General features: G+C 44.0%; 1 protein-coding gene across 2 annotated transcripts in view; it reads left to right on the top strand.

The window, feature by feature from the left end:
• Positions 1 to 38: 38 nt before the first annotated feature.
• The window catches only part of Atg9 (autophagy-related protein 9), a 55,966-nt gene continuing 44,026 nt past the window's right edge, over positions 39 to 11,978 (top strand). For both annotated transcript variants that reach the window (XM_077657715.1, XM_077657714.1), the window contains exons 1-3: positions 39 to 292; positions 10,430 to 10,574; positions 11,258 to 11,301. In XM_077657715.1, the coding sequence (XP_077513841.1) occupies positions 10,466 to 10,574; positions 11,258 to 11,301 (153 nt within the window). In that variant the 5' untranslated portion in view covers positions 39 to 292; positions 10,430 to 10,465. The remainder of the gene's footprint in view (positions 293 to 10,429; positions 10,575 to 11,257; positions 11,302 to 11,978) is intronic.

The raw sequence follows: 11,978 nt of genomic DNA, 5'->3' as shown, positions 1-11,978 counted from the left end.
AGCTTTTGTATTGCTTCCTTGCATGACAAAAAAAAAGCAAAAGGGCCATTTCGGCTTGTGGCTGACCGTGCTAGGAGCGCCTGCTGCTGAGTCGCTGAGTCTTTCCGAGCGCACGGATTTGTGCGCTCGCTTCCGACGCACCCCACATTTTTCGCAGCTATGTTCATTGTGGTGGCACCGAAGTCCAGTGCCTCATAGCGACGGTGGTGTGCGAGGAATGGATACGCACGAGGCGGGCACGACGGATGATGCAGCGGGTATCGCCTCCATCAGCTGATCGAAACCTCCGCACGTAAGTAACCCATGTCCCGTTCTCGTTGCTTGACCCACCCTTTAATACCGTGCGTAATACCTTCCGTTTACAAAAGTTCGACCCCCCTGTGTCACCCATTTTTTGCACGTTTGTACGCGGTCACGACGACGACGCACACGACAGATGGAGTACTATACCAGACCGTTTCGCTTGCGAAATGTCCGCTGGCGCAAACTCGATGGCAAGCCCGGGCGCGTCCGTTACCAACGGCCGGCTTAGTGCTGCGTTTACTAGTCTCGAGTTATCTCCTAACGCGAGCGCGTTTACAGAGCGCGGCAACAAAGGGTCCGAGCGAAACGAGTACACATAGGTGCTGCGATAGCAGCAGCAATAGCTCGTTTGTGGCGCGCTCCTGTCAAGTTGCCCATCAGTGGTGGTCGCGCGATGTCCTTGCTCGCCCGCGTGTCTTGTGTGTACGCTGCGTTTCCCCGCACAACGAATGCGCCCGAGAAAAGACTCCTATTTTTAGCGGTTTGGGTCCAACCCTAGCGATCCGCGCGCTCGCGCCCTCATGTTGAAGCGCGCGATTATTTTTTTTCGCGGTCAGTCAGAAGCAGTGCTGCTGTTGATCGCGGGCGCGTTTGTAGTACGGCCGCGCCGCACCGTGCGCTAGCTGGGCACACATCTCAAAACGTCGGCGCAGACAACGCTTGTTCTCTTTTCGCGGATCTGGCCTTCGCTTTTATAAACCGCGCCTGGTTGGCAGGCTCGGCGCGGTGTTCTTCAGCCCGCGTTGTTTTTTGCTTCGCTTTCCTTTGAAATCCTTTCTTCCGGCTCGCGCGCGTTCGACCGACTCGATCGAGTAACTACAACCGCGCGTGCGTTCATTGAACGCGCATCCGCTCGTGACGGTGTTACGTGAGTCACATGGAAAACACCACCACACGGCGATGATAAAGCGAGTGACAGGTGTGAATGGTGCCAGGCTGTGGTGGCGGTACCACCGTACCACCACCCAGGCGGGCACTACCAGCGCACGCACCACCTGGAACCCGCTTGGCGAGACAAATGTGCAGGTGGTTCAGAAAGCCTTCCGGCTGCCGCGCTGCGCGTTTCTACCACTTTTTTTTTTTTCCCCTTTGCCTTTGCTCACACGTTTTTCGCGCGCTCAAAACTCGATCCCTAGCTCTTCCACGGACCCTTGGGCTGGGGTCCGGCGCTTTTTCCACCAGTAAAAGTGCGGGGCGAAGAGCAGCCGTGACGCGTCAATAGAAGGGCTTCCCCGAAAACCTTGGGGGCGAAATACAATAGCCTTGTTCACTCCCACGCGCAGGCGTCCTTGAGCTGCGGGCGCCGTCGCGGTAATTACGAAAAAAAAAAAGAGGGGAGGGGTTAGGGGGACTGGGATTACTTGAGGCAACGCGGAAAGACCTCGTTCGCTTGTCCACTGTGCCTGGCCTGCATTACAATGCGATATTTTCGGCCTTCGGCGCGTTTTGCAGTGCGTCTGGCACAAAAGACGGGCAAACCTGTTAGTTTCGTTTGCCCGGTGCACGGTTATTTACGACGCGTCGTTGTGACATTGTGAGCCCGTCGTTCCCACTTTTCAGTTCCCGAAATCGCAAGTCACGGCTTCCGGGGCCCCGAGCTCAGCCTTGCATGTGCTTACTGGGGGCAACAACCCCTCTTCGGTTCTGTTTTGCTGAGCGCCCATTGACACCCCCCCGCGCCAGCAGGCAGGGTCGAGGTAAAGATCCATGCCTAGTTTCAGACCTCAGCTCAGTTCCTCAGGTGCTTGAAGGACAAGGTGCAGTATCCCGAAGTCACTTATTTAGTTTAGGATTAGATTATTTGATGAAAATGTTGTGTACCATTAGACCACTGTATTTAGTTGAATTTCATGCATAGGGCAGTCCTTGTTAGATACGTATTAAATGGGCTGCGTAGGGCCCCATTTACCGTAAATGCAGAAGGGTTTTTTTTTTTTTACTGCTGCATGACAGGTAGCTTAAATGCAAGCATAAAAGTTGGGCAGAGAGCATTTGTCATGTGTAGGGCCCTGTGTTTTCAGTTGGAATCTGATTATTTCCTAACTGCACACCTTGAACACGTTTTATGAAGGCTAGGTTAAACCCTGCTACCATGCAAAAACAGCTGTGCTGAGGTGCATTTCTCTACTGAGGCACCGTTTTGAAAACCAATGGCTACCCCTGACCTATGTAAGAAAGGTCTCTGCAGTTAATTTTTAACAAAGTAATCAACGTCTGTTTGAGCCCTTGCTACTCAAGGAAAGTATTTACTCGCGGACAGTCAAACCTTTCCCCTTAGAAAAGAATCCCACTGAACATAGGGCTACGATATTTTAACGAATCTTTTTGAAGTCAACAGTTTAACATCACCCATTATAGTATGTGCAATGCACACGAAAATGATATGAATGCAGACCACAAGTCTAGCAAAGCAAAATTATTGAAAATAACAAAAGGGGGCCATTTGGAACATATGCACTGGTGAATGTTTTGTGGGTGCAACCTACAACTTTTCTAGTTCGTTCGCATAACGTATTTTTATCTCACTACAGAGTAACAGCTAATGGTTAATTCTATTTACCTTACAAATAATCTAAAAGTAAACGAGATTCTTGCCCCATTTTTGGTTAAAAGAACAGTGCCCGATTTTTACTTCCTCTTGAATTTCAGAAAAAAGAAAACCTGAAAGCCTAGGGCCCCATTCATAATGCACCACACTGTATGCATGACTGTGTCTGGGGCTTTCATATTTACTGATAGTGAATGTTATCAAAGAAATTGGGGTGGGGGTGGGGGGTTGTCAGGAAGCGTAGTTTACATTTGGACAACTCTTTGGGGGTGCATTGGCTCAATGTACAGATGTCGAGGTAGTTCGCTGATGACTGTAGTGTTAAATGTTCATGTTCCTCGTGTTGCTAAAAGCAGTTTCAAGAAGTGGTGTAACCAGTTGGATGTTCAACCTCTCACTGCTGCCGTCAAATGAAGCAGGTTTTCGTGGCGCCTATGGCCGGAGACGAATAGAGGAATGTTGGCACATTCTTGTAGATCTTTCCCTTTGATGACAATAGTGCAGACCAGAACTCTAGATTTTGGCAGGAATATACATTTTATATTGACAAAGAAGGTCAGATAGAGCCGATCGTTGCACCGGGCTATGTTACAGGTTTGTGACTGTCCAAGTAATCTGGTACATCCACTAGAGTTGATATACTCCTCTGTGAATAGGACTGAGTGCAGTACATAGCTCTGTTTTGGTTATTTTTTTCTGGAAGAAGATTAAGGTGCCATAATTTTTTCTCTTGCAACTAGTCAGTTTATTTATTTATTTATTTATTTATTTATTCAAAATACCCCCAAAGGCCCTCATTTGAGGGTATTACATGGGGGGGGGGGGGGGGGGGGGGGAGTAAGTACAAAGCATTGTTATAAGGTTAAAGATATTGCACTAAAATAAAATAGAAATCACAAAATATTTATCATAAATAGGCATTCACAGAAAGGGTCGCAACAATGCACATAACAGCAAAATTTGAGCATAAATAACAGCACCGCTAGAAAAAGAAAAAGACAACACTGAAAAAGGTGCGCTGAAGTACAAAAAATAAAAATAAAAAGAAGACAAGGCGGAAGAAAAGAACGCTCAAAAAATACCTTTTTAGTTGTTGAAACATGAGTGCATAAGATGTTGGAATTTATTTAGATCAGATTCAGTGGCAATTTCTGATGGCAAAGCGTTCCATTCGGTTATTGTGCGTGGTAAAAAAGAATAGGCATAATGGAATGACTGGCAGTTAATGCGTTTAACTTTGTAAGGATGATAGCGGTGGCTGAAAGAATTCATCATGAAGGGAAGGATGGTGATAAAGCTTGTGGAAAAGTGAAATTTTTCGGCGCAGTGCTAAGTTATCTAACTCGGCTTTAGTCTTCAATGAGGTGACGCTGGTGTAACATGAATAATCAGAAAAGATGAATCGCGCAGCACGGTTTTGCAGGGCTTCGATGTTACTGATGATATAATTCTGATGAGGATCCCAAATGGCAGAGGCGTATTCGAGTTTCGGACGGATTAATGTGGTGTACGCTAGTTTTTTTACATGTGTCGCGGCCTCTTTTAAATTATGTTTGAGAAGTCTGAAAGTACGGTTAGCGGAGGCAAGAGTGAGATTAATATGATGATTCCATGATAAGTCGGATTGTAGGTTAATGCCAAGATACTTGTAACTTGTGGTGAATTCTACACTATTGTTATCAAGAAAGTAGGCGGTAGGAATACGTGGCTTGTTAGTGAAAGACATGAGCTTAGTTTTGGAAAGATTTAAAGGCATTAACCAATTAGAACACCATGTGCTTATCGCTTCAAGATCAGACTGCAGTGGCTGGCTGTCAGTGTTACAGGTTATACGTCGATAAAGCACACAATCGTCAGCAAATAGTCTGATTCTGGACGTCACGCAATTGGGTAAGTCATTAATATAGATAAGGAAAAGTAAAGGTCCCGGTACACTGCCTTGTGGAACTCCAGACGTAACATTAGCGTAACATGAGTTAGAGTTGTTAACTGATGTGAACTGAATTCTAGATGAGAGAAAATCTGCTATCCATGCAATAATATTAGGGTGAATGTTCAGTTGGGAAAGTTTAAGCAACAACCTTTGGTGTGGAACGCGATCAAATGCTTTAGAAAAATCTAAAAATATTGTGTCAACTTGGAAACCAGCGTCAATCTGTGCATGAATATCGTTTCTTGCGTTTCTTGCATGGTTAACCATGCTTTTTCATAGTCTTCTAATTTTTACAGAAAGGCAAACTGCCACAGTTTGATTGCTGGTATCTTCTATAAATACGAACATATTCTTCATTATTGATAGTGTTTTTAAAACCTCCTTAGATATACAACAAGATATACATACCTTTGTAAATGTCCCGCTCATTACAGCCAGTGCACATCTCTTTGGCGGCGGGGCAGTTGTGGTGTGCATAAAGTTGCATTGAGTTACTGTACTAGCTTTATATCGTGTCCTTGATGTCAGGGTCTGCAGGCACATTTACCACTGAGAAAATGACACTATCGTACAAAAAAATTCCTTTAAATTGTTCTGCTGTATTTCTGAACGTCATAGCCGAGTGTTCACTCATTTGGGCAAGGCTGTTTAGATTGATGGACAAGGGGTGTAGTATATAGATTGATGGACAAGGGGTGTAGTATATAAAAGTCTGTAGGATGTCCCTTTAATTAACCTGATGAGAGCCACGACTTCTGCTGACGCAGGGCACTGTGCGTGCAGTTTTGGCCTCCATTGTAAAGTGTGAACACAACAGAATTTGACAGTGATCTTACCCTCATTTATTGGCAATAAACGGCAATTGCATAGTCACTAACTCTATTGGAATGTATTGTTAGATGTCCCTTGTAGGTGGAGTTGGAGTTCTTATTTTTATCTTCCTTTCCTAGTATTTACCGGATTGCATTTGCTGGGCAGTGCTGCTGAGTACTTGTCACTATCACAACAGGTGGTTCCACTCTCTTTGGTGCAGATGTAACAATATCCGAGCAGTCTGGCAGGTTTGATGTAAGGTTATAAAGGGGATTTTGTTTATTTATCTTGGACAGTAAGGTGGAGTCACATTTCAGAAAGACAATATTAGTAGAATTGTATACACAGGCCAAACATAGAAGTGTATGAGTATGAATGACCCTTTGGTATGGCAGTTTTAATCTGTCTCTGATAAGATGTGGCATATTGGGGTGTGTGTAATGCAAGTAATTTTTGCTGTTCTTGCTGTGCCAGCAGTGGCAGGTCCAGAAAAAATATATTCACTTATCATATCAACAACAGCTCAGCTTCGATAGGTGATGGTAGCCTGTCTGAACGGTATTTGCCCCGGGAAGCGCAAACTCTGTGATTATGGCATTTTGCAAACATTCAGCTTGTGAAAATGGTTGCAGAGACCTCTGTGACAGAACAGAGCAAGGGATAAGCAGTGGTACAAAAGGAAGGGAATGGCAACTTCGCATAAGATGTGCATTTGCACTTGTGTTGACAAAAGGAACCCAAACTGTAGTTCTGTTGCTGCAGTAAGCAAGAGCATCAGCTGAAGTGTGCACTCGCGTATTGTGCGCTATTCTTTTTCTGTGTCCTTTTATTAAATATCAAATGTTCCTGTGAGGGCTTCAGCAGCCCTGATGTTTGTTGCCTGAATAGTCAAAGCATTGGCGATGAAACGGACTAGTGACACACAAAGGCACAAACTTTTTTTCCTCCATTAATGCCAGTAGAAGCGTCACTTGATGCGTATTTGAATGCGCTGCTTGAGTTTCAAAGAGTTCATTTGGTGGCCATGGATGTGTTCTGAGCAGACAGACCAATTTTTTTAGAGGGTATTATTGGCTTGTGCACAGAGATTGAGATGGTGCTTGAGCCGAGGATGCAGTTTCTCTTGATTTCGTGGTTTGGCAGTAATGATGGAAAAATAATGTGCTAGTTTCCACGATAACTAGTCTTTTCAAATGTTGAAAATGTGTGAACGGATATGTTACTTGAGGGCTAGTGTTTATAAATGTAGTACACATCCATGCAGTGTTTTCAGCAGGTTAGAAGGTTGCAGCTTTCAATGCTTGTTGCACTGCAGCACATCTTCCATCTGCTTGTACAAGTGCATGCATTTTTGCATTCAAACTTGGCAAGATCTTTCAGCAGTGGCAGTGTGCATAAAGTCTAGCACTGATTTATTCAGGCTGCAGAGTAGGTTTTTCTGAGCATGCATCCGAAAATGTCCGCAGTGCAGTTGTAGCCATAACAGTTTTGACAAATTTTCAATGCTCCATTTCAATTCACTGCAGCGTTGTTTGCAGTTCGTATTGACAGAATTGATCACAATATAAGACAGTACGTACTAAAAGAATTAAATAATGCAGATTATCAATGCTGTCTTGTTCAGATTGTGCTTTTGGAATTGTTGCATTTGCTTTGACTGCTGCTGCCACACATGGGTGTGTGAGGATTACACTTATTTTTGGGGAGGTTGTTGTGAGTGCTTTAATGCACGAGAAATGTGTTGACACACACTTGAGCACCTTGTTGTGCAGCGCGTTTGTGGGCAGCATCCCAGCAGCGTTTGTCCTCTGTTCGACCTGCCGTACATTTGTGGTTCTGGGTTTCTGCATACATGGAGCGTTCCGAGTGCTGCATTTTGCCCCAGGTGTATTCATGGCCCCCCCGTAACATCATTGATGTGCTGCTGGCGGCTCTAACATAAGTGAGGCATGCAGAATGCTGACTCGCTCCTCCTCTCGGAGCGTGCAAGTGGCTTACCATCTGCATATGTGGCGCGCCTTTCGCTGTGCCCATCCTAACACTTCCTCCTCTTGCATCCACTTGCACTTCACCAAGTGCATGTGCGAATTCTTGGTGTTGACTGTACTACTACTACCACTAAGCATAGGCCAGGAATGTTTGGCATAACATCTTGTGCTTATAAAGCAGGCCCATTTCATTAGCTAAACATACCTTTCTGGGCAAGTTGACTGGAAGCCAATGCTTGGTGCAACGTGTTTATAATGACAATGGGTCAACGGGGCTGGAGTCATATTGAATTTAATATTAAACCTACAAGTGACACCTCTGCGAGCACTGCTGTGTTCCAAAGCTACATTAATTTCGGGGACTAACTAGCCTGCCACTGTACCTCACTCTGTTGGAAGCGGTTTATAGCAACTTGTACTGTATAAAATGCTCATTATGTGCGAACTTCAGGTTTAAAATGCTCCTTGCATTTGTGCCATATTAACGGAAGAAGCAAACTTCTGTGTTCTTGCACCTTCCTAGTCCATTCCTAAACCCTGCTGCAGTACAAAAAGTGCTCTCTTATCATTTCGCATGTTATGCCAGCCGAGTTCCTAATTGAGCTCATGTTGCAAGAGTGCTGCAGACTTGCGTAGTGTGCTTGAGTGGTGCACTCCCTTGCAGACAAAGCGGCACTTAGTCACAGCTGCTAGGTTTTAAAAGCAGTGCAGTTGCGCAAGTAGGGCGACATAGGGCGACGCGCAAACCAGGTGCTTATGAGCACATTACCTGGAAACCATCAGCGGCTGTGTAATCTTTTTTTATTATTATTATTATTATTGCTGCACACTTTTCAGCCGCTTTACACAAGTGTGATGCTACACAAGGGCACGGCTAATGGCAGCCTTTGCGCATGTGATAGCATTGGCAGCACTGCAGAGAACTGCTTCAGAGAATGATTGCTCAAGTAAAGACATGACTGGGTAAAAGTGATATCATGGAAAATGGCATTTGGATGCGATGTGCTGAATGCATTATGCGGTCTTGTGCGTGCACTATCAGTGCATAGCATTGAACCACTTGGATCCTTTGTTGCTGCAGAAGGGACCTTTCATTTTGATGGGGACTTTGCTGAGAACAATGCTTGTGTGATAATCTATGATTAGAGCTAAGGCTTCAAACAATGAGCCAGTGACTGCTTGGCTGAATAGTGGAACCTCGTTCATTTGAGACAATAAAATTATCTGGAAGCATTCCCATTTGAAATTTATGTATAATTAAATAGCGGGGATTTAAGTTATAAGCAACTGTAGACATTGTTTCAGTGCTTTCTTGTAATTTTCGGTGTGAAGTCATCATTTTGTGCAGTAAATTTGTTGTTTTATAAAAAGATGTTATAGAAGCGGGTAACTTGTTCACTCCGATTTTTTGAGCTTGCAGGCAATGCAAGTTATTTCTAGACATTTGTACTTGATGATTAATTTTGAAACAAGCAGCTGTCTATATATTTTTCTTGTTGTCCTGCATTTGTTGCTTAAACTGGGCGCTTAAACTGGGCTTGTTTCAGCTTAAATTGCATTTTCAGCGTCGGAAATGCGTCATTACAAAAGAATGCACATTATTACAAGATGCATACAAATGGCAGCAAACTATATTGTTTTTGTGCTGATTGTTGCTTAGGGCTAAAGCAGTAGGTGCAGGAAGTTAGAGTACTGTGCTGTAAGGCAATTTGCCTTGCACTATTTTCGAGTTGAGTGTTCTTTTTCACGGATTTTTTTTTCTACATCTTCAATGCATATTCTTTTTCAAGCATCAGTGTGAACTGCTTGAGACCATGGGCGTCCGGATGGGGGGCAAAAGGGGGCGGCTGCACCGCCCTGGAAATTTGGACAATAACTTTTTTTGCTTGAGCTAAAAAGTTTACTAGCACTCTCAGGTTCCTCATATCCATAGAAGCGCCATTCAGGATTGCGAGCAAGCTTTGCACTCTGCACACTATGACGTAATCTTGCTGGTGATGGCATGGCAGCGAAAGAATGACAGGCCCCCCCCCCCGCAAAAAAAGAGAGAGATTTCTTGTTCTCTTCACGTCAACTTTAAACTTCCATTATACATATCCATATGTAAGAAGCTGTATTTTAATTAGTAGTTTGTTTCCGTCTGTAGTTAATGAATGAAATGAGCTCTGTCATGTGTGCTTTAGTGGGGACAGTTTCCTTTTGCACTAATCTTTCACTTCTTGAGAGGTGACTGTGTGGGCTGCATTGTTAATTACCATCATAGGTGTAAGCAAGCCAAAGCTTGGTTTATTTGCTGGGCGATAATCAGGCACAAGTACTCGGGATTCATATAGGACAGGGAAAGTAGGAAGAGAAGGAATAACTTACAAATATAGAGCAAGTCGGAGCTGAAATCCATGTCAGTGCAGTCACATGCTGAATGTTCCTCTCTGCCTCACTTGGCCTTGTACAAATTAGATGGCAGCGGAGGCACTTTAATTGATACTAGAAAACCTGCAATAGAAATCAAAGGAAGGGTGGTGCATGCTTTGTAGTAGTTTTGTTTTGTTTTTTTTTTAGATGCTTGAATTAACTGCTAAAAGTATGCCTGCAAGAGAAGCATTCTAGAAATCACTACATCATGTCTTTCACTCATCGCGAGTGGCTCTGTCTGTTGAGCACGAGGCTATGGGTACAGCTACTGGTTATGGCAGCCTTGTTTTATCATAAGCGAGAATGTATGTGCCAAAATGCTCATGCGCAGAGATTTTGGTGTCTTTTGGAGGACGCTGGTTAGTTGACCACATCCAGAGCCCCTTCCAGTGCAGTGTAGCTGTGGATCAAGGATGATGAATCTTCTGACAGGTGGGCAGCAGCAGCAGTGGCAGCAGCAGTGCCAAGATGGCCAGCCTGCAGACGGCCTACCGGGCGCTGCCGTCGGACGACACCGAACCGGAAGGGCCGCACGAGAGCAGCCTGCTCATCCACACAGTCCCCGACAGCAGCCGCAGTGAGTTTATGCATGACGCAGGCCTTGATGCTGTACGAAAACGAGGCTACTTGGTACATAGCAAATGACATTCAACTGTAGGAACAGATGAATGGAGGTAAAAAAAAAAATATATTGACACGCCTGTGTCATCTTTTTCCTTCCTTTGTTGGGCTTTTCAGTTGCAAAATGGTGTTGGATCTTCTTTCATAGTTAAAGCTCTAAAAATTGTGGGACAGTTTTTTTTTATTTTTAATATTTCTCCATTAAACAGTAATTGCTCTTTCTAGTGCTCAGGGAAGTCGCCACGGGGGTTTGGTAACAGCAGAGTTTGGGAAGCCAGAGAAGTGCGCTGCAGTTGGAATTTGCAGCCTCATGTGGGCCACAATGCTCCTCACTCACTGCTTTCGTAGCTGTTAATGAGACAGTGATGTTGCATAACTTTTCTTTTTATAATTTCTCAGATCGTTTAATATTTGTGATTAGAGAAGCCGAAATTCCACCTTCAAAGGCACTACACCCAAAGGCACCAAATCTCTCCTCCTTTGATTTTGTTTTCTGTGTCCGTATTGCATGTTGCTATAACATTAGCATGCTTTATGCTCCAGAGAAAAGCAACATAATCATGTTTGGCTTGGCTTTGGGAAATGGTGAATTTGTGTAGCCACCTGACCATTTTCTTTTTCTTTCTTTTCCATTTGCAGCAAGATGGAACCATGTGGAAGACCTAGACTCTTTCTTCACAAGGATATCCTTTTTATTTTCTTTTGCATGGTTGTGAATACAGAAACTCGGCCTTTTATGCTTTAGTGCTTCAATTTGAAAATCAAAAGTTGCTTGATGCAGATCCCACTATCCTCAAATCATCACCGAATACAAATTCTACTTTTGTCTCCATGAGCATGGTCAGCATTTGAATGCTAAGTTACTAACACGTGCTTCTCTTGAGCATGAGAATTTTAGAGCTGTATTTGGAATTGCACCTGGTTGCATATTCTGTAACTAGCGAGGCTCTCCAGGAGCTCTCGATATCCTCTCCAGGCTTGAGTCGAGATCTGGTGGAGGGAAAATTTTCATTATTTCAGATTGTTGTAAGGAGCATCCCAGGATTGCAGAGAAATATTCCAACCACCCTTGGCGAATTACTATGCAAGTTCTGCGGGTCCTCTTATATCTACATTATCTACGTGATGACTTGGCTCTGTTTTCAAGGTCTCAGTTGTACTTTTGACCTCATTCCTGTCATATTTCGTTAGCTAAACAAATCAGCACATTTTAGTCAGCTCTTTATGTTCCATGGGTAAAATGGGCATTTTTTGTAGGTTCTTTTTATTATTTTGACTGGACTGAAGAAATTTACTTACATTAGCATGCAGCACGTCAAAATGAAGAATAGAATGAGGTAGAAATATTAGGCAGTAATGT

This window comes from Amblyomma americanum, chromosome 3, assembly GCF_052857255.1.
Source record: "Amblyomma americanum isolate KBUSLIRL-KWMA chromosome 3, ASM5285725v1, whole genome shotgun sequence".
NCBI lineage: Eukaryota > Metazoa > Arthropoda > Arachnida > Ixodida > Ixodidae > Amblyomma > Amblyomma americanum.
Note: the sequence above shows the minus strand (reverse complement) of the source record. Positions and strands in the feature narration are given on the sequence as shown.